This window comes from Anopheles nili, chromosome 3 (assembly GCF_943737925.1).
Source record: "Anopheles nili chromosome 3, idAnoNiliSN_F5_01, whole genome shotgun sequence".
NCBI lineage: Eukaryota > Metazoa > Arthropoda > Insecta > Diptera > Culicidae > Anopheles > Anopheles nili.
The window spans coordinates 3,938,326-3,960,608 of record NC_071292.1 but is presented as its reverse complement, the minus strand read 5'-3'; the positions used below and the strand labels follow the sequence as shown (position 1 = coordinate 3,960,608).

The window sequence follows — 22,283 nt, the reverse complement described above, 5'->3', positions numbered from 1 at the left end:
AAGTTAGGAGAGAAAAAACCCTGAACGGAAAACAAACATTCAAAAGGCGAATCACCCACCCACTGTGGCTGGCAGAAGATTTTAATGCTTATTGACACATCCAACGATGCGTGGAAATGGTACTCGGTATTCTCACGATTTCAATGTTCAATGCATCCTGGTGGTGGTTTATTTTTACATTTGAAATTTTTACACACATTAGCTTGTGTGATAGATACGTATAATGAACTATTTTTTACATGGTTGGAAGCGTTCGAATGAAAGGTAACAGCTTTGGTTCGTGTACGAAAGATAGATTTGGTGGTTCAGTCAAGTTACGTAAAAATTGGATAACAAGCTATGCATCTTCAAACGGATGATATAATACATTTACTGCACCGAGCTTTAAAACATTTCACGCTTTGTGAATTTTCTCTGACATCTCGAGCTTCGGTCAAAATTTCGATTTATTGGGCTTCCTCGTGTTGTGCTTTTGCAGACAGCATCTCTCGGAATCTCTTCTGTTCTACCGTAGAACCGTTCTGGAGTTGTTCCAAAATTGTATCTCATGTTCTTCGCATCATGTGTCGCCCGTGAGGCTCAAATCATGTTTCGTCGGAAAAACGGAAGATAACACGCTCCATAGAATTCATCCCTTGCGAGAAGTGATGAGGTCATGTGTTTTTCCTTGCTACGCGAATAACAAAACATAAGCAATGTTTTGTTGTTTTCACTGCGTTTTTTTTGCGTTTTCGGGTTGAGTGAAGTGTAAACTTTAAAAATGCTGAGCAGTCCGTATGTGCTAGATTGCTGCCAACAATAGACAGACGGTACCAATCGTTACTAAACGTGAAGTATGATAGCATGCGAATGGTATCCAATTGGGGTATCGTTCGAGGGTTCCCTTCGAAAGCCAACCGAGTGTGTGGCCATCATCAGTGGCGGTGTATGGATGATTCTTGAACCGATGGGAACTGAAGAGACAACTAAACCCACTGACCACCGGGTTCTAATGGTACGAATTCGGGCTACTAATGGGCAACGTTTCTCGCCAGAAGCACCATTGTGCTGGGGCGCTATAACGAATGGTAGAAGTGGAAACGAAGAGGTAAATAAGCAACGAATCGAAACTCAGCTCGACCTACTTTCCCGAGCTTTCCACACCGGCGCATAAATTCATTCAGCTCCTGCAGGACCACCACCTAATAGCCTGGTGATAATGATGGTGGTTACGATTACGTAGGCCTTTCCCTCGGTGTTTGTGTGTGGCAATGGGAAAAAAATCTGAACCACCTGACCATGGTGGCAACGTAAGCGTTGTTGTTGGGTTGCGTGAAAACGAGCAGGACCCTACGGGAGGAACAGGAAGTCAAAAGCGTTATTCCGGCCTTTCTCGTTTGGAAGGCATTTCCTGTTCGCGATATGCGTTTCTCCCGAAGGTGGTATTACGATCGGGTTTTCGGGTTGCTATGAGTGCTTGCTCCATTTGTCGTTCGTTTTGATTGCATTCGTCGAGTGGGAAGGTGTGTCACCAATTTTTCATCACACCTCGAGAAGCGTTCCGAAGGTTGGAAAAAAAAAATAAATACACTCACGTATATGATCTCCCTCTTTAACCCAATTTGACGAACATGAGTACAGCCCGCCGGTTAGGGAACGCATTTGGTTTGGTGACCCCGACCCCGAGTGTGAGCATTTGTTTCAACCCCAGTCGGATTCCAACACACGAGGTACACTTTTCCATCCCTTCGGGGGACTGGTGATGTATGTGGCTTTTTCATTGATGAACGTATGAATTAAGAGAAAGCAAATTAAATGGCAAGCTATTACAGCTCATTCAACATTAATCTTCTGTTGCGTGTGTGGCGATGTCGTTGAAGTACTTCTTAGAATCCGTTTTTCAGTGGGTTGAGACAGATGAGTTATAGCTCTGGGAAGATTCAATGTTGAGAATTTGAGTGCATTCGTTTTGACTTTGTGACAATTTTTAACAGCACTTTAGTTGATTGTTTCTGTGATTCGAGTATGTGTGTTGTCCATCGACTGCTTTGTAGTATTCTTCAAAGCATTGTTTTTTTTTATCGAAAGATTGCCACAAGTTCACCTTGTACTGGGAACACTTCGTAACTAAGATCTACTACGCCCAGCATGAAATGCCAGTGTTATCAGGTACTATCTGCCTTACAACGAAACAGACAGCACTTTTCGATTGGAAGCACTCGCAGCGGCTGTGCTCTAGGGTGATTGCACCGGTTTCAGGAAATAAAAAGGAATAGTAAAACCTTCCGATCGCATGCACCGGGGCCGGACGACGGGTTGAGTTTGCATTTTCCTTCGTTTAAATTCGTTGCGTGCCAAAGCACCATTTCCCGGTCTTGGCTTCTAACGAGTCGCTGGAGTTGCTGCATTTGCGATCGATGGCGCTGGTAGGACTCGCGGTGGGCACTTTATTTTGGCCTATTTTAATATGCACTCAGGTCGTTCCGTTTTGGCGTCCGCTTGTAAGTGGGGGCGTTTTGTGCGAAGTGAATGGAAATAATTTTTGCACGATAGTAAACGAAGCCCCGCCCGATTTAATATCATGGCATGCAGTTGCTCGTCTGCGGTCAGCCAAACGAACGCCAGCCTGGACTGGCGGGAAGGAAGGCTACAAAGTCCTGGAGTCCTCCGCTTGGATGTGGTTCGTTCGAGTTTATGGCGTGCGGTCGGTCTGTTGCATGTCCTCCGCTGCGGAATTGATACCGGAACTGCACGGCATCACGACCGGGGGGATCGTTATATAAACCGAACCGTTGTGCAGGCATTTTCCGACCACCAACACCGGTACTTTATGCAATGCAAATGCCTGTGAAAACTGTGCCAAAAAGTCAACGAACTCGCTGGGGTATCGATTTGCTTAGGGACGATAGGGTAGAAGTCATCGTCCTCGGTTGCGCTGACTCGATGTCTCATGGCATGGGTTTGTTGACCCGTTACGAAAGAATCGGTTTCATCGGTTTATTGAGGCGAGAGTTGCGTATGATTGATGAGGATCATCCCACGATCACAGGGATCATGCACACCCTCAGGAAGCATATAAATCTGGCGGCCGATATCGATGGGACGGCGTCGAGGAAAATACCCTATCAATATTTCAGGCAAAAAGAGTCAACAAAAGGGGCCTACATCCCATTGTCAATTATGTACCGGTTAGCAAAGGCGATGTCGCCTTCTCTCGGTTATCCTTTTCTATCCCTTTTTGCCTAGAGACCGGAAGTCGACTTCCTATCGCTGATCCGATTGTGTTGTTTATTTCCTTGGGAATGGCCATTTCTTCAAAGATTATTTTCCGTATTATAAAAAACGCTAGCAACCTCAAGACTTCCCACTAACGCTAACTAACATTCTGTTTTTTGGTTCTTTTTACAGTTCTCTGAATGGACAGATCATCATGATAATGATGCGCCGGATGAAGGTAAGGAGTTTCTTTTCTTTGCTTGTGGTACAATGTTTGTGTGAAGCAAGTATGAATACAAAAATCGTTCCATAAGATGATCTGCTTGAAACAACCTGCTCTTCGGAAATCCTGCCCAATACAGTTCGTTTAATCAGATATGAATAGGTTTCGTTTGAAGATTCTGCTCCGTTCAGTGTTCACTGTGGGATGATCTCTGCCCGGGAAAAACACAATTAGATTTTTTTTCTATTTTAAGCCTACTACGACGCTTGAAGTTCGAAATAAGTTTCATTCGGATGAACATAGTTGGACAGATTGCACGTACAAATATTTGGAACTCTTTTGTTTTTCCGCCTCACTCGTTTTCTGTTGAGCAAATATAGCTCGTGCAATTTATAGCTCAAAATTCAACCCGGCTGGAAGCAGCTGGTTTAAACATTCCACTCCATCATAATGCATCCAATAAAAGTGTGCTCTTGTGAACACCCCATAAAATGCACCGGACAGCGCGGATTGTGTACGCTGGTGTGTTATAAAACACGGGTCAATGCATCGGTAACAGATTGCACTCAGGCGCTAGCCTTACGAGCGTAGAAAGATGAGACGAACGAGAGGGCATTTCGTGTGCGCGATATAATTAAATAATAAACAGGCGATTAGTGACGCGCTAGTGCGAGGACGATAGTGCGCCGGATGCAGCTGCGAAATAAATCAAGCCGAACATGGAACGTTAAGGACGACCATGGCACGCCGTGTCCTCGTAACTCCCACCACGGTCAGCGAGCCGTGGTCCAATTCCCCGATCTGCGCCGTTTCTCGCTGGGGGAGTTAGAAACAAACCGAGACTAACGAATTCCCGGGATAGGTTTTTCCGAGCCGTGGACGGCCCATCACCATCTGCATGGTAGTACGGAAACACGGGTGTTGGCTCTTCGCTTCCCAGACAGGGACGCAACAAACCGAAAGACCGCAGCGGGAGCGTCGGTTATTTATTTTCCATTATCGTTTCCGTTTCGATTGACTTGGAATCGGGCAGGAAAAAAATGTACATCCGCCTGCAAGCAGGCAATGGAAGCGGCTAGCGTGCGGTCCTTGCTAGTGCTTCCTTCCACAGCAGGAAACCTTGGGAACCGAAAGATGTCACCGCACGCTGCAACTATCAACGGTGGCGCTTCGAAGCCGATCTTGATGAAAAGCCCGACTGTTTGCTTCCAGGCGCCCGCCGTCTGCAGCACGACAATGGGCAGAAGTTTTCGTGTCTGTTTTCGTCTTCGTCGTTTTCCCAGGCAATTTAGGATAGCCTAGTGGAGGGCATTCGTTACAAACAGCAGTAGCAGCAGCAGCAGTGTCCACGAGTGATCTGGGCGGCAGTGAGGCTGCAGCAAATTGGAATTTGATATCCATCGTCCAAGGATGGTTCCACACGCGCAAGACAAAAGACAAAACTTGGCTCTGGAGGACGCATCCTTGCGCCCTGTCCTTCCATCAAGGCCCACATCAAGCATTCGCATAATCGAATCATGGAAAGATGTTTGCAATTCGGCCGTCGACAAGTGGGTCGAGTCGGTTACCCTCTTCGGTCTCATGAACCACCGTGCAGTGCAGTTTCCCTTCGCCACGGGTCTTGAGCCTCGAGCTTATGTGTACACTTTTACTTTCAAGTGTGTTGCTATTTGCCAAGCATGAGCTCTTAAGCAGCAGTAGGATGACAGGCAGCATCAGTCAGCGATGAACCGGGCGATAAGAGGATCCGGGCCTTGTTGGTCGTAAAATGGTTCAACGAAGTAGATAGCTTTCGGTTGGCTTGATTGAAAACGGTGTTTATTGCTGTGGCAGTAGGACATGCATGGCGCAAGATGTACTGAAAGCATCATTGCTTCGTTGATTGTGTGAACACGCTGGGCCGTTGTGGGAATGGGTTTGATTGCGCTCATGGACGAGCCGCATGTACGATTGGCTGCGGATGACAGCTGAGAAATTGATTTACTTCCTGGTCTGGTGGTGGGCGGGAGTTGAAAAATGGATTTATGATGTGTATTGCTCACAGGACGTGTGGGACACACATTCGCTGCCGTCACTGCGTGGGACGAGAAGACCACATTAACGGCAAATGAAGCTTTCCCATCCTGATCTCTCCCGAGGCGGGAGTCGATAACGAACGTGTTTCGATTAATTTTGACTAGCACTACGACAAACACGGCATCTAATCGGCGTATAATGACACGATGCGAAATGCCATAAATACAGATTGCAAAACGAACGAGCACAAATCTCAATCAATCTCTATTTGTGCTATCAACCGGGAAAAATTACATTCCCGGGCCGTTTTGCGAAATGGTTTCACGCGAGACTTCAGCACCCCGACCGGCCACCGATATTCCGATCATGCACTTGCAATCACTCTCACGGACCGGTTCACTCAAGACTCCAAACCACGCCGGAATCTCGCCGCACATTAACTTCACCCGACCGACCGTGTTGGTGTTGAAAAGTTTGAGCCAACGTGCCCCGACGCTGTACGCTGTCAATCATGTCGATCACGTTTATCGTGCTGGGGCAATTTTTCGCTCCATTCGCCGCCATTTGCCCGCGCACATGGTGTGGCGTGGGTCATAAATTTGAAATCTATCCGCCATCATTCATTTCGCACCCGATCGATCGAATTTTCCCATCTTTGGTCAATAATTTTCTTAACACCTACTTGCTCGCTACTGTTATCCCGGGTTCGCATCGCTTTCTATTTCATTCACTCTCACTCTCTCTTTCTCTCTCTCGCTCCTGCTCCTTCCGTAATGGTCTCTCGGGGCTGGATGATTTGTGGGCTTCCGGGCGTTACATTTTCGAGGGGTCGGAGTGAAATGCCCGATGGAGACGCATGGTTTGCTTGCGGAATGTGCTGTTTGGGCCTTTTATGGTCGATTTGTTGGATTCTTGTTTCGCTACGGATTGTTGTTTCTCCCCTTCTCGATCGCTGTATGTGAGCTGTATTTTTCGTTTTCGTTTAACTACAGTTGGCAATGTTTAGATATATTTGTTTTCCATTTTTTTTCATCCCCTCTGCTCGGTCATTTTCCAGGACAGCTTGTGTGACAGCTGATGCGCTTACAGACACAGAATCAATCGTAGCAAAAGCAAGAGAACATCATATTCACTACCCCAACCGATCTTCCATCCGACACACAGCCTCCGACTGGACGCACAACCGAGTCACACTGATGTTGGCTGGGGAAGAAACAATTTAAATCCCAAGATACATCTTGCACGACCACGCACACGCACACGCAAACATACACCACGCCCCGCATTTCCCATTCATGACGGGAGCCAGAAAATCCCTATCGTGTACATAAAAAAGCACCCATCACTCAAAGCCGAGCGCGAAGGCGCGGAAAAGATCTGTCTCCTGACCCGGCGAGTATCATTCCATCATCCTTCCACTGCACCATTTGGGATCGTCAGCGCGCATCAAGCGTGCATTTGCAGGCTCACTCACCCACCAGGGAAGGCATCCATTATCATCCCGGGCAGCTCCAAAAGACGAGCCACGGCACACCGACGTGGTGGAGACGAGACAGAACTGCTTGACCGGACCGCTCGTTTCGCGTTCGTACGTTTCGTTTGCGTTTGGCCTGCCTTTCTGTTGCGAGTGTTGGAGTTGATTGTTGCAGGCAGGATTCGGGGCTCGCGCTCTGCCGGCCCGTTTGCCTTCCGGTGTGACCCCGCTTGCCGAGGATGCGAGAATGATGTTGGATTAAATTATAAATGGTATTTGAAGGATTATTTTCTTTTACTACCAACATCTCACATGTTTGCATGTTTTTTTTCTCCTACTGCCTTCGTGTATGTGTGCGTCGTTTGCATTTCCTTTTTGTTCTCTCGTTGATTGCTCGTTGTTTGTGTTCCATGTTTAACATCTCGGAATGAATCCCTTCTTAAGCTAATCCATTTCTGTAGTTTGTCGTTACCGTATTTGTTGGTTCGTGATGCTGCATGCCCTTGAGATTTTCGTTTTTGCGGATTATTGTTGCATTCCATCACCATAAGTAGAACACGCTTGCTCCCATGTTAGTAGCCAATTCATTCCTTATGAAAATGTGCACAGAAAACAAGCTCACTTGTTGCTTGTTCGTATCTTGTGAATTTATCGCACTCCTGCCCCAGTCTCAGGGTGTAGGTCGGTAGAGTTTGATTGATACGGTTGAGTATCGTTACGAATCCGACCTGAAGCTACTATCCATGCAACTATCGATTTGTCACGTTCGGAGCCCACATCGGAGAAGAAAGAGATTCCGTTCTCGTTCGTAGACTGAGTTCCACTACAAATGGGCCAAAAAAAGTATGACGAAATGAACAAATGGAAAGTTGCCCGCTTCTGTGGATATACTTTTGTACAAGAGAAATCAATTCTGGTACAGCTGTACGTGCTGTTCGGCTGCTGTGAACTGCACACAGTGACTGCTACATGCAGTATGGAGACTATTCGACGTCGAATGAAACGATCGTTAGTGAGCTGAAATGAATCAGCTTCCTCTTTTGCGCTTTGCGCTGCGAAAGAAAAGCACAACCGAGCGGTACACTCTCGCTCGCCCGTTACGGCTATGTCAGCATAAATGTAACCACCGTCAATCAATCTCAAATGGATCGCGAACGAAACGAGCACCTCTGTGTGGTGGAAAATTGATGCACATTCCATAGAAACAGGTTGGGTTCTTTTTTCGTTCCCGCTTTGTGGTACACAAAAATGGTTCTCGTGTGCTTTTGCACGAGCGCAAATCCGATTACTAACCCGACACCCGAACCTCCCCGATCCTACCGGATCGGAGGTCCTTGCATCGGTTGAGATTCGAGGGAGAGGTAGAATTTTCTCGGAAATGCTTCCCACAAGCGTGCCGTAAATTCACGCACAAAACGATTGACCCAAAAGGGGCGCATCGCGGTGCGGGTAATCTGTGGCACAATTGTGATGTACAGATGCATTCAATAAATGCATCACAGATGTCATTTGGATGCATCGGTGAGCGGGGAAAAATCGGTTCACTCGCTGATATGGTGGACGGTCGATACCGCGAGTTTCACCTAGTACCTTGGGTCGATAAACCGATTGGGAACATAAATTGGCAATCATGCTCACCGCCACCGTCTCCTGACACGAGTTCAGCGTCACGTGTATGCTCTCCCAGCCGGAAGAAATATCCGCTTAGTCGCTGCTTTGGGTAATTGAACAAACCTCCGACCATTTCCGGTGGTTGCGGTCGATCGATTTGCATGATTAATGTTTAATTCGGTGCGGAATCGTTTTTACGGTAGCTGATTGATACGCCTAACCCACTGCCGGTGGCAGGTTGTTTTGAGGCTGATTAATGAACCGAACCAATATCCTTGGGTTTTTGAGAAAAACACGTGGAATGTTACCATTCCCGGTCGGGTACCGGGCAGCACTGACCTAGATGAGTGCGACAAAATCTCATTTGCTCTGGTGATTATGGAGAGGAGCTATGATGCGCATAAAATCCAACGGCATGTTCCACCGTTTATCAGAGAAAAAGGTTATTAAAAACACATGTTTTAAGCCGCACCGATGTGTCCTGATAATCCTGCTCGGTATGATTTATGCCTCTTTTATCGCGAGCTACTTCAACTGTGCACTCATGTGTGTTCTTTGCCTCCGTTTTCACGACGATCGATAGCCTGTAAGCGATGGTTACCTCGAACGATGGTCCTGGAACTGAGCCGTTCCATAGCGGAATCCAATTAAAAATGACATTAAAATTTCCCGGTATCTTGGTAAATCTTTTAATACTTCGTGTAAACTAGACTCATTTGAAGTATATTACCTCGGATCGATGTGGTTCCCAGGTTTGCCCTTCTTCAGTGAAAAATAACTTTTTCGCCACACTCTCGGTTCTCTTCATCGCACAGGATCGTGCACTCATTGCATGAGGCGGTAATCCGAAATAAATTTTCATTTAGCATGCTTCTTGTTTAGTGTGGACGCTTTTCGTCTCATAATGCATCCCGTTGCAATCGCGTGATTCTTACCCTACCTGAACTTTTCCTGTGCTTCTGTGTGTGTGTGTGTGCCTGTGTATATTTTCTTCCTGTCCGTGCCATTCTCGATGGTTTGCTCACAAGAGAAAGTTTCCTGTGCTTCGTTAGAGGAAGCTAATTTCAAGTAATAATGTTCAAGTTCGAGCTCTTCTCGCTTTACTCTACTCTTCGATTTGGAATGTGCCTTGACCAAACCCTTTCTAGCTAGTTGCAGTTTCGTTCCGAGTTATTGGTACTTTTGATTGTGCATTATTCTGTTCTCGTTTGGTTTGGTCGGTCTTGAAATGCTATCGCTAGTTATCTAACAGGAATGTGTTGTTGTTCGTTTCAATTCTACTTCTTTTACCGTTCGATCTTCCGCTATACCTTAACCACTGTAGCTTGTTTTCGATCGTTCTCTCTAGCTGTGACCATTCAATTCATTTCCAGTTAGCCGACCACGCCGCTAACCTTCATCGAGAGCCTTAGTAAACAAGTACTTACCCATGCTGGCACTAACCGTTCCTTTCCTCGCTTTCCAGAAAGTGGTGAAGAAAATGTGGGGCAAAACGACTCGATGGAAAGTACAACGCTAAAGAGTAAACTATTCGTGAAGAATGAAAAATCGGCTGCTCGGCGTACGTCGACCCCGGAATCCATGACCCAACGGGCGCTGACCCAGAGGGGCAGTGTACCGGCGGCTGGCGATGGCGACTCCACGGCCGACCTGACGTCCGGCAATGCTGCAGCAGCAGCAGCAGCAGCAGGAGGGGGAGGTGGAGGAGGAGGAGGCAACGGAGGGCCAAGCGGGGGTGGCCCAACGGACCGAAGGGACACCAAAATAGACATCCCACTGCCGCCGTACATGACGCCTTCGGCGGAAAAATTTGCAGATAAACGAGTTAAGGTAAGCGCCCGTCGGCAGGGAAAATGGTGATACGCGTGATGGCGCCGGATCCCGTTTTTCCCACGTCAAATCACCCGAAGCCGTGGCATGAGCGTTAAACGGCAGTGTAAACAACACCGGGCTGACTCCCAGCGCATGCTGTTAGTCTGTAAGGGTGTGAATCCTGTGCAGCGGAGGAAAAGTCAACCTCATCGTACCGTGTCAGCTCCCTGGTCGGGTCCGTTCACGGGGGAAAGTTTTGCCACTCACCCCCACACGTGCTGGAGGAAGAAGCTGTCACTATCCCTTCATTTATAATGCATTCAGGTGTCAAGGTGCAGCTCGGCACAGCCCCACGCAAGAGTTGATGGGCCTCATTCGCTCCTCGGCCTGGAACACTGGGTCGTTTGCGGATGCCATTCTACTCTCCCTAATCCAACTTGCCTCCGACAGTGCACCGCGCGGTTGGACAATGACGGATTTTGCAAGGATTTCACTGGAATGCCACAGCACGGACTTCAGTGGTGGACAAGCGGCAGAAACCGTGCGACAAAAGGGAAACTCTTTCGCTCGCTCCATCGCCCTGAAATGCGCACGTAGCAGCTGGTCGTGTTCCCGGGCTGTGAAGAGTGAACCATCGTGTCCTTTTCCGTGGCTTGCCAGTCTCCCGGTTCGCATCCGATGTGCATCGTGCACGGTACACATCATTATAGCGGCATCATAGCAAACGAGCGGCGTGGAGGATGCGAGCGAGCGCGCGAAGGGAAGCTAGAATTACTAATGAAGATGGTCAGCCGGGTGAAGTGTGTAAAATCTCCGACGTTCACAGCGTCCGAGGAAACTTACACAACTCAACAATGCACGGTGGCTTGTCCGGAACGGATCATTTATCTCAATCGGAGCTTATCGGGGAATCGCTGCATCGTGGCTCATGTTCCGATCGCACGATGGGATGTTTTTCCACGAGCTTCGGCGGTGGCGTAGGATTAGCTTTTCTTGTACGTGGCGTCGTTCATGTCATAATTAAATCCCTGTTTATTAGATGTCCACTTGTACCGAGCACCCTGTAGAAAGTGTGGGGTAAAAGTAAATCCGTGTGCATTTTCTGTGCACATTTCGAAGAAAACCGCTAACACCGACCCGTTCTGATTGCTTTACAGTGGTTCAACGCTGGATTATTGGAGCTTATGCGCCTACGAGCACTTGCGGAAAGTCACAATTGTCATCGAATCACAAACAACTCCAACGAAATCGCACCGTAAAACAACGTAAAACATTAATTAGCTTTTCGCCAAGGCCCATCAAAGCTCGAGCAGCGAAGCAAAGCACAATCGTTTAAAACAAACGAATCCGCCATAATTCCGGTAACTGTCGGGGCCCTCCAAAAGTGACAGGCTCCAGTGGGTTGCGCGTCTGTCAAAAGCGTCGTAAAAAAGCACGCTCAGAAGGCTGTGGAAAAGCCCGGGAACCATACTTTCACCGACCAGTTTATGGGCGCTTAAACGATTGCACTCTCACGCCAACCTCCAGCTCAGGTCCGGAGCAGGTTTTACAGGGAGTTTGGCCATTTTTTTGGCTGATGTTTGGATCGACTACAGAGGGCTGATTTTTTGTCGCTACCAAGCGACCCTTTTTATGATGCTTGTTGGCTTGTTCAGATAGGCCGTATCAGTGTCGGTTGAGTTTGTAGCATTCGTTCGTTGTGCGTGCTGCTTGTCCTCGAGCCTCGTGTATCGTTTTGTTCGTTGCCTCATCCGGGTGTCGGAATGTGACCTTGTCCTTTACCAAAGGGGCCAAGTAGTTGGTTCCTGCGGAGCAACAATTAACGCCGACCGTATGTGAATTAACGAGCGTTTTGTTTTTGCGTTTCTTCTTCCATCGATCCGCCCGTTCGTCCTGCGGCTACAGAGACACAGCATCCACGGCATGATGGAGGAAGAAAATGTGGTCAGACCGCATCAGGAAATCGCCGCCCTGTCGCTGGAGGAGAAGAAGTACTTGCTGGCCGTCGAGCGGGGTGATGTCGCCACGACAAGAAGGTAAGAGCAGACCCACGACGGCCACAAATCGGGGGGTGGTCTGAGTCAGCAGATCAATCTTGTCGCCGCAATCCTTGGTCCGAGCCGAGCGTAAACATAACCTCGTGTCCTCGATTCGCGTTTGCAGGATACTGGAGAAAGCCGAGGCGGAATCGCACATCAACATCAACTGTGTCGACCCACTGGGACGGTCCGCCCTGTTGATGGCCATCGACAACGAGAACCTGGAGATGGTGGAGCTGCTCATCAATCACCGGATGGACACGAAGGACGCCCTGCTGCACGCCATCTCGGAGGAGTTTGTCGAAGCCGTCGAGGTGCTGCTGGACCACGAGGACAGCAGTCACAAGAGCGGTGATCCTCACGTCAGTACCGAGAGCACTCCACCGATCATACCATCCGGCGGCCGGAGGCTCATTGCATTTGGTTTCCTCTTGCTTTTTGTTTTGCAGAGTTGGGAGGCACTTCCGCCGGATACGGCCACCTTCACGCCGGACATCACCCCACTGATACTGGCCGCCCACCGCGATAACTATGAGATCATCAAAATTTTGCTCGACCGCGGCGCCACACTGCCTATGCCGCATGACGTTCGGTACGATGCAGCCCACTCGCTGGCCGCCATTTTGTTTCGTCCTGCTCTTGTCGTGTGGTGAAATAAAATGCCTTTTGTCTTCTGTCTGCAGATGCGGCTGCGATGATTGCGTTACATCCCGCCAGGAGGACTCGCTGCGTCACTCTCGGTCGCGTATCAACGCCTACCGGGCGTTAGCCAGTCCGTCCCTTGTGGCGCTTTCGTCCAAGGATCCCATACTGACCGCGTTCGAGCTGAGCTGGGAGCTACGACGGTTGAGCTTTCTCGAGCATGAGTTCAAGGTACGTTTGTCCGCGGTTTACACGCGCACCGAAGCGTTGTATTAATTTTTACATTCTCACCACTAGAACGAGTACCAAGAGCTACGACGACAGTGTCAGGACTTTGCGACGGCACTGCTCGATCACACGAGGTCCTCCCATGAGCTGGAAGTGTTGCTAAACCACGACCCCACCGGACCAGCCTTTGAGCATGGCGATCGGATGCATCTGAACCGGTTGAAGCTCGCCGTCAAGCTGCGCCAGAAGAAGGTAGGCATCGAAATGAGACCGCTGGCAGAGCAGTCACGCCAATTTCACTTCCACGAGCGGTCCCACTTCCGAGTGCATCAATATTCATGACCACTAATTAGCATGCAGTTTGAGTGCTGCGAAAAGCATCGTTTGCCCGCGCTATGACAGTCGCTAATTGGAAGCAAACTTGGCGCGACGAGTATTTGCCTTCCTCGTCCTTTCGGACGTGGGACAGATAGATTGGGGAGATTGAAAATGACTAGATTTACATCTGGCACAGCATTTGCATAAACCCTCGCGGTTGGCGGGCGGACAAAGTCGGATGAAAATGGACCACATGTTTATTGTTATTGTAATGGCACCAACGGCACTCTGGTAGCGTGGTCTTAACGGGTAGTGAATGCAAATATGATATTTTATGAAAATTTTTCCAGCCTACATTGTGGTCATTGTGGGGCACGTTGCTTTCATACAAGGAAACCATCCCGTTTCTCAGCTTAGATTGCGATGGAGGCGCCTGGTGTTTCAGCTTCATATATTCATCGCGTTGTTTTTCTTCCGTAGTGCGTGTTTTCCCATGCTTGCCGAGGTGTTTCTTTGTAAAATTTCGTTAGCATGGCAAAAAGAGCACGTTTAAGTGAGAAAGTCTTCCAAGCGAACATATTTAAGAAGCAACAATTTGCACCCGTGGCCACGCGTAGCTCGAACAATGTTGCGTTGGTGGAGAATGTACCTGAAATTCCGTGCCATGTTCACAGTTTTGTTTTGATTCCTCGGTGCCGTTGCTATTTTGTGTGTTTTTGTACCCACCGGCGTAAAAGCTATGTTGCTGCATCCTCCGAGTCCACTGGGATTTTTGTAAATCCTTCGTAAATCTCGAGTTTCCCCTGTGGCGGGTATTTCGGAGCAGAAATTCCGACGCGAGAGGAATGCAGCCATGAATAAAAAAGCATTCGACTCCGGGCACAGAAACCAGTCGTGTTTGGGGCCATCGTTTGGAGGTTCACGTTTCCATCCATCTCGTGTACGGGAGCTTGTTTTCAAAGCGAAAGATTATATTTTCCTTCAATAAAATGCAGCCGACAAGCACAGCCGGTTTCAATTTCATGTTGATGCTAGCTCGGCTACACGATACTCCGGGTCGAGCTTCGCCGGGCTGATTCACGGCATCACGTGTGCACCCGAGGCACATGGCGCTAGGGCAGAGAATCCGTTGCCCCAAAATGCATTATACGAGAGATAGCGATGGGATTTAAAACCACCACCTAGCATCAGATAGGCTGAATGTTTGCTTCCTGCCGTTCCAGTTCGTTTCGCATCCAAACGTGCAGCAGCTGCTGGCCAGCATCTGGTACGAGGGGCTGCCGGGCTTCCGGAGGAAAAACATGGCACTGCAAGCATTAGAGATCGTGCGAATAGGTAAGCTATAAAAACCATGCAACTCCCGCTCATTTCCAGACAGTTTAAAGTACCACCAACTAGACGAGAACATCAGAAGGGAGTGGCGTGTACGAAAAAAAGTCGAAAAAAATCTCCCTAAAGACGCAGAATTTTTCTGTTTGACAAAACTTTTAACTTCCAATTAATCGTGAGCGAACAACGTCTCTCGTCGTGTACGCAGGAAATTCGAAATTCCTCATCCCAATTCCCGTTCTGGGAAAGATAAAGTAATCGTCTCATTAAGCGACACGTTCCGGAAAATCTTATGCCCATGAAAAGAGGCTTTTCCCGGGAGACTGGGGAGGAGTGAAATCAAATCAACCGGCACCACTCATTAAGGGCCTGCCCGGGAAATTACAGTGTGGTGTGGATAGCAACCAAAATCCCTGCCCCCTAAGGTGGCAATAATTAATCGGAAATCATCTCATTCCGTTCGTTCCGCCCGTTCCGCTGGACACTTCCGTTCACAGGCATCATGTTTCCGCTGTTTTCATTCTCGTACATCATCGCACCGCACTCGTCGCTCGGCCAAACCATGCGGAAACCGTTCATCAAGTTCATCTGTCACAGTGCGTCGTACTTCACGTTTTTATGTAAGTAGAGAATGCAGCCTGGAAAATCGTCCACCCCTGCAGATGGCGTGCAGTCGAGAGATTCGTTTCTAATGTGCTATTTTTTTTCTCCTCAGTTCTTCTTATGCTGGCCTCGCAACGCATCGAGACGGTGATGGGGAGCGTGTGGGGAGCGGATGTAAGCCAGCAGCATGACGAAGTGCCTACCAAGCGCGGTGCAAGCCCAACCCTGATCGAGTGGCTCATATTGGCCTGGGTCAGCGGTAAGTGATCATCGTTGAAAATGAAAAATCTAATTAAAAGTTTTGCACGCTCGACCGATCGATGCATCGCCTTATCGTGTCGTACCCGAACGTGCCATCTGTGTGTCCTTCACACTGGCACACCGGATTTTGCACGACAGCCTAAAAATGTAGGCAGATTTTCACCCTCGCGCTCATTTCCGCCTGTTCGTTCAATTTGCAGGTCTCATCTGGAGCGAGGTGAAGCAGCTGTGGGACGTGGGACTGCAGGAGTACGTGAACGATATGTGGAATGTGATAGACTTTGTGACCAATTCGCTGTACGTGGCGACGGTGGCTCTACGGGTGGTTTCCTACTTCGAGGTAAGCTTCCCAGGCACTCGGGAACACTGGGTGGCTCGTCAGCGGTGTGCGGCATTTGTAATTAGGCGCTGGAAGGGCGCGTTGGTGGGTAAACTTTTCCGTACCTTGCCGCCTAGCAACACCGTCCATATGGGGACACACCTTCCGCGGGTATATGTCGGCAAGTTAATTGGATTTTCGCATCAGAAGTACCGCTCGGAAAACATTTGCCAAAATGCTGAGCCAAATGATCGGCTGTCCTTTGGTGGAGTGTTTGTTGATGTACTTCAGCGTAAGTGGTTAAGGTACTACCGGTACGCGTGGTTATGTCCGAAAAAAAACCGTAGTCCTAGCAATGTGCGTTCGGTGGGACAATTCATCACACTCTAGCTTGCCGAGTAGGCTTGCTGATGTAATGCACTGCGAAATGCAGGAAAAACTTGCATATTCCATTAATTTATCGCATCTGCGTCCTTCCGTTTGGCTCTGTGTATCTTTTGCAGGTCCAAAAAGAGATGACATACAATCCTCAGGCGGCGGATTTGCCTCGCGAAAGCTGGGACACGTGGGATCCGATGTTAATATCGGAGGGCCTGTTTTCGGCGGCCAACATCTTCAGTTCGCTCAAGCTGGTGTACATCTTTTCGGTGAATCCACATCTCGGGCCGCTACAGGTGTCTCTGTCGCGTATGGTGATGGACATCATGAAGTTTTTCTTCCTCTACGTGCTGGTGCTGTTTGCGTTCAGCAGTGGTCTCAATCAACTGTTGTGGTATGTTATTTTGCACTAAATAAAACGGTTAAACAGGTGCCTTAATACTGATGGCATGTTCGATCGTTATTCCTTGCAGGTATTACGCCGACATGGAGAAAAAACGCTGTCCGGATGTGTCTAATTTTTCAAATCCACAAAACGTCACCTCCACGGATCCGAATGCGTGTCTTGTGTGGCGACGTTTTGCCAAGTACGTTTGAAGGTCAATAAATTTAACCGTTTTATACTAACTGTTGGTGTTCCGTTTCACAATAGCCTTTTCGAGACGATACAGACGCTTTTCTGGGCCGTATTTGGTTTGGTGGATTTGGAGAACTTTGAGCTGGATGGAATCAAAATTTTCACGCGTTTCTGGGGTATGCTGATGTTTGGAACGTACTCGGTGATCAACATCGTTGTGCTGCTGAACCTGCTGATTGCCATGATGAATCACTCATATCAACTGATCTCGGTGAGTGGAGCTGATGTTGTGCGGTAGTTTCTCAACTTATGGAGCATCCTTTTCGGTTACAAACAAACAGGAACGAGCGGACGTCGAGTGGAAGTTTGCCCGGTCGAAGCTCTGGATCAGCTATTTCGAGGAGGGTGGCACGTGTCCTCCACCGTTCAACATCATACCGACACCGAAGTCCATATTTTACATCTTCCAGTGGGTGAAGCGGAAGTTCTGCGGTCACTCCAAGGCCGTGAAAAAGGAGCACATGAAAACGATTCGAGTAAGTCCGTCCGACGATGGACGGTTAGATTACTGCACCATTATAGCTCTCGCCAAAATTCGCTTCAATCAACATCCCACCGGCAAGGCACCGTGAGAAATCCTTCATCCTTTAGAAGTGCACCTGTAGTTGTTTATCCCCCCGCGTTGTAAAATAGTTGCCTCAAACCCACCCCCCCCTCCCCTTTCTCCCACCCTCTAAAAGGCACTTTAGGCACCATTAGATACCATTAGAGGGCACACCATACACGTCCGTTTTGTTAATGTGTGGTTTTACAATTTCTTCTCCCTTCTTTTTCCTTTTTCCTGCGCGCTTTTGCTCTCTATCACTTTTTCTATGCAATTGTGGCACGAATGGCTATGTGTGTGTGTGTGTGTGTGTGCGCGCATATGTGTGTGTACGGGATGGTGTGGTTCGTGGTGTGTGGTGGGTTTTCCTTTTGCGGCTATTTGCTCTGGTGGTTTCGATTACATTCGTTTCAGCGGAAGGTAAAGCAAGCGAGCGAGCGAGACTTCCGGTATCAGAGCATCATGCGCAACTTAGTACGACGGTACGTGACGGTGGAGCAGCGAAAGGCGGAATCGCAGGGCGTCACGGAGGATGACGTGAACGAAATCAAGCAGGACATCTCGGCGTTCCGGTGCGAGCTGGTCGAGATCCTGAAGAACAGCGGCATGAACACGGCCATCGCAACCGGGCAGGGTAGCGGCGTAGGTGGCAAGAAGAACCGTCAGAAGGAACGTCGGCTGATGAAGGGCTTCAATATTGCGCCTCCACCGGCACCGGATGCGCCACAACACCTGACGCCTGTATCGGAGTTTATCTCGCAGCTGCCGGATCATTCGCCGCATGAGCTGTTCGCGGGCGTTTTTGGGCCTGGACTTACACCCAAGAAAGCCCTTCATCAGGTCAACCCGATGCACCAGTATTCGTCCCAATCGCAGAGCTCCTTCGGGGAGAACAATAACCCCATCCACAAGCTGGCGAAGCTTGCTCCAAAGTTTAACTCCAAGGGCCGTCCCGGTTCTCACAAAAAGCGTTGGGGTGAGTATCGGTCACGCAAAACGCACCAAATGCCACTAAGTTGACCTACTGCCATTTACTGCCCCAAGGTACGTTGATCGAGGCCGCGAAACACGGAAGTGTTTCGAAGTTCATCGGTCGATCGCGCTCGGAAGACTCGGTGTGCAATCACGGACCGGGTCGAGGTGAATCGGCAAGCCACAGCAACAGTCCGGCGTCAGATGAAGCAATCACGGAGTCACCTTCCGACTCAAACCCCAGCCTCGATCGGCCCGACGTGGAACCGTGTCCTGATCCTCACAAGCACTCGCATCGAGCTCGCGATCGACATCACGATCGACGACAGCACGGTGGAAGTGATCGTACGCAACAGCACAGCAGTGCCGTGGCCGCAAATGGGAAAAATGGACGTGAGGCGAAGGAACACACGCACCATTACCATCTGCACTTTGGCGCTCTGGCCGCACTGAAGCGCAAGAGGAAAAAGTTCTCGAACAGCCGCAACTCCAGTCCGGTGCTAGAGCCACCCTGTGAGTCGCAACCGGCGGCAAATGCTGGCAACGTGGCGGAAAACGCAAACAGCAAGGTGAGCTTTGAGACGATGGAGTGTATTACTTTCTGCCACTGAGTGTCACGCCTTTTAGTCACGTTTAACATTCGTGGATTCAATTCCATGCGGACGGACTCATTCGAATGCACTTTTCAAGTGCATCTTTGATGCGTCACGTACCTGCACTGAACGTGAGGTGTCGGTGGACCGTAATTAATGTATCCTGTCTTCCGGAAATAGGTACTGAAACGTGCTTCCAGTGTGCCAACGCGAGGTGCCAGTGATGAGCCCGAACCGACCAGCAGCGCTCGAACGGCGCGTCATGAAGCGACCCAAAGTCAGCAGCACTCGATCGAGCAGCAACTTGAAGGACCCGCGCCACTGACTCCGTCAACCACGGAGGAAAGTGTTGAACAGCCAGCACCGGTTGCCACGCTATCAACACCACCTCAGGCATCACTGACAGTGCACAAGCACCAGAAGATCATTCGTGGTCGGAACTGCTCCAACGAACCGTTACTCCGTTTGCAGGAGCATCGCGATGGTAGTGATGGTGGAGGAAGCCCCAGCACTTACGAGGGTGCTTTCGGGGGTGGAGGAGCAGGTGGCACTGGTAGCGGAACCGGAGGAGGAGGAGGACAGTCGTCGGCGTCGGCAACGTTGCGTTCGGTACCAAAGATACCGGGCGTGACTCCATTGAGGGGCCATTTGCATTCGCAAGGCTGGTTATAGGAGAAGGAAGCACGGAGCGTTGTGGGGCATGTGGTGGCGCTCGCTAGACTATTTGTGTGTAAATATAGCGGAAGGCCGAACTGCCTGGTGCAAGGGTGGTGGTTGAAGGAAAGCAACATCCTTAGACGGACATCTGTAAACTAGTATAAAGCATCAATTCTAAACCAGTGTATAAGACACGCGAATCGGTTGCAAGCGAGAAGATGAAATCAAGCACCTCCTTCGACGACCAATGGGATGGGAACGATGGGAACGAGAGCAGGAGGAGAAAATGGCAGGTTTTCCGCTGGTCGGTTGTCGTGAACTCTTGTAAAGAGGAGTCAACCCCTCGAGGGGGTATCCGGAAGGGCCTAACAGGAAAAGTAACGGGTGTGAGAAGGAGATGTTTTGCGTGAGAGAACTCGTCTGTCGGCAACGATCCTGTCGAGGTTTCACTTCGGAAGGTTGCCACGTTGGGAGGACGAAGTGTGGTGTCCTTTGGGCGCCGAAGTTGAGGCTACCGACACGATCTAATCCTGTTGGAAAGAGGCCACTACCTGCGGCGGATCAACGGTGGTTTTAGCGATAGGTAATACGAAAACACATAATAGGGGACCAGGTCTCTTGAGAAGTGAATGTGCTAAGTGGCCGTTAGAGTAGATGTTAAACAATCATTTGTTAGGCTATTGGAAATCGTACAGGAACAACAGCGGGATTGCATTTCGTGTCACCCTTTGCGAGTGATCAGTTGTTATCCTCGAACGTGCTACCACTGGGACTCATGTGCACTCTCATGCATTCTCTTTTAACCGTTTAACCGTTAAGATGGTGTGCGTCAATTTCGTACACCTTAAAAACCCTACAATTTTTAGCACGATAAGCGAAACATACCACACCGGATTCCAGCGCGTACAATTTGCGATGGCAGGTAGAATATCATCAAATGGAAGCATCTATGAAACGGGAGAAACATGTAAGAACTAACCCGAGAGGTCGTTTTTAAAACGGAATGAAACGTCAAAGAAAACTCCAACACTAATTGATTATCCTGCGCTCGTGCGCATTCTGCTGACGATGAGCCGTCGGCACTTCTTTAAAATTGTCGTTGTAGCTGTTATGGAACAATGTTCAACTGTACATGGAAACAACATTAATTAAAGAGAAAACTTAACACAGAAGTAAAAAGGAGGCCTTAACACAACATGTAACAGATATATAATAATTATCCCATACAGAAACTGGAACAACTAATGGTAGCTTACGTGAACTTGCATTCAACGCGAACTAAGAATGCGAAAAATGTGAAATGGAAAACACTGTAGGAACGATATGTCGTTCGAATGATAGTGCACACTAAAAGAAATGTTAGCTATTATCGAAAAAAAAAACAACAAGTTCAATAGATTAAGAAAACATAATTAATCGTAGTACAGATTAGGTTGGCGAAAATCGGTTCACAGAAATACGAAGATACGATAGGTAAAGAGGCAGAAGAAGGGGTAATAATAAAGGAAAAGTAGAAAAGATCGAATACCATCATGTAGAGAAAAAAGAAACAGAAGTAATTAAATACCATTAGAAGCATAGAAAAGAAGCTACGAGGTCGTTTAACCAAAAACATATTTATGGCGGAACATGGGCAACAAAACACGACTATCCAGGCGCATGTAGATAATGCAAATAGATAAGAGGGCAGATCTAGAGCAGAATTTATGGCTTTGTCAAGCGCCAGCCGGATGACTAGCGGTAGCGGCTGCTATTGATACTGCACCAAAAAAGGCGTTGATGTCTCGGGCGAAGGAGTTCAGTCGAGCTGCGGTACAGTAGCATTAGTGGCTGGAATCGCGTTGTCTAACCGGTGCTTTCGAGGAGCAGAACATTGATTGTTGATTGATTGTTGAATGGATGGGATGGAGTGTTGACTTTCAGTTAAAACTGCAAGATTTGTACGTTACAAGCTCGCTGACAGTTGTATGAATAGATAGATCAGCTGGAAAAGCCGTGGAAAAGCGAAAACGGATTCCGGAATTTGTCAAACGTTCCGCTAACGAGCGGCGAATGTGAAACCTAATAAATATCTAATTAATTTGAAGAAAGCTACCGTAATGTTGCTCATGGATTTTTAGTGAGAAATCGTGCAGTGGTTCGTTACTACTTAATGACGCGTGGTGTTCGTCATTGCGTATGCGTAGCTGTGTGGCCACGAGACACCGTCGAATCGGACAAAAGAAAGTGCATCATTTTAATCAATGCATAGCACTCCCATAAACGTGAACGTAAAGGTAAGCTTCACGAAGCACTCGATGATTTTGCTTCAAAAATAAACCACATTCACCGCTCGTTTCTCTTCAATCGAAGAGGCTCCATTCTCTCTCAGCACGCTTCACGTGGTCCTCTTTCTCGTAGTAGTACCTCTGTCTAAACAGTAGGCGTGTGAT

General features: G+C 48.6%; 1 protein-coding gene across 1 annotated transcript; it reads left to right on the top strand.

Annotated features, from left to right (window-relative positions):
• Nucleotides 1-10,249: 10,249 nt before the first annotated feature.
• LOC128723621 (transient receptor potential-gamma protein) lies at nucleotides 10,250-21,909 on the top strand. Its single transcript, XM_053817379.1, has 17 exons — nucleotides 10,250-10,349; nucleotides 12,237-12,367; nucleotides 12,495-12,732; nucleotides 12,820-12,962; nucleotides 13,054-13,243; nucleotides 13,310-13,492; nucleotides 14,782-14,893; nucleotides 15,385-15,507; nucleotides 15,603-15,749; nucleotides 15,952-16,091; nucleotides 16,574-16,842; nucleotides 16,922-17,035; nucleotides 17,101-17,296; nucleotides 17,367-17,561; nucleotides 18,044-18,605; nucleotides 18,674-19,170; nucleotides 19,375-21,909. Exons 1-17 carry the CDS (start codon nucleotides 10,308-10,310, stop codon nucleotides 19,864-19,866), a joined length of 3,774 nt encoding a protein of 1,257 aa, XP_053673354.1. The 5' UTR covers nucleotides 10,250-10,307; the 3' UTR covers nucleotides 19,867-21,909.
• The last annotated feature ends 374 nt before the right edge of the window (nucleotides 21,910-22,283 follow it).

Coding starts and splice junctions, on each gene's coding strand:
- LOC128723621 (XM_053817379.1), top strand. CDS start 10,308: ATGACGCCTTCGGCGGAAAAATTTGCAGATAAACGAGTTAAG. Junction 12,368..12,494: donor GATGTCGCCACGACAAGAAG/GTAAGAGCAGAC, acceptor TCGCGTTTGCAG/GATACTGGAGAAAGCCGAGG. Junction 14,894..15,384: donor ATTAGAGATCGTGCGAATAG/GTAAGCTATAAA, acceptor TTCCGTTCACAG/GCATCATGTTTCCGCTGTTT.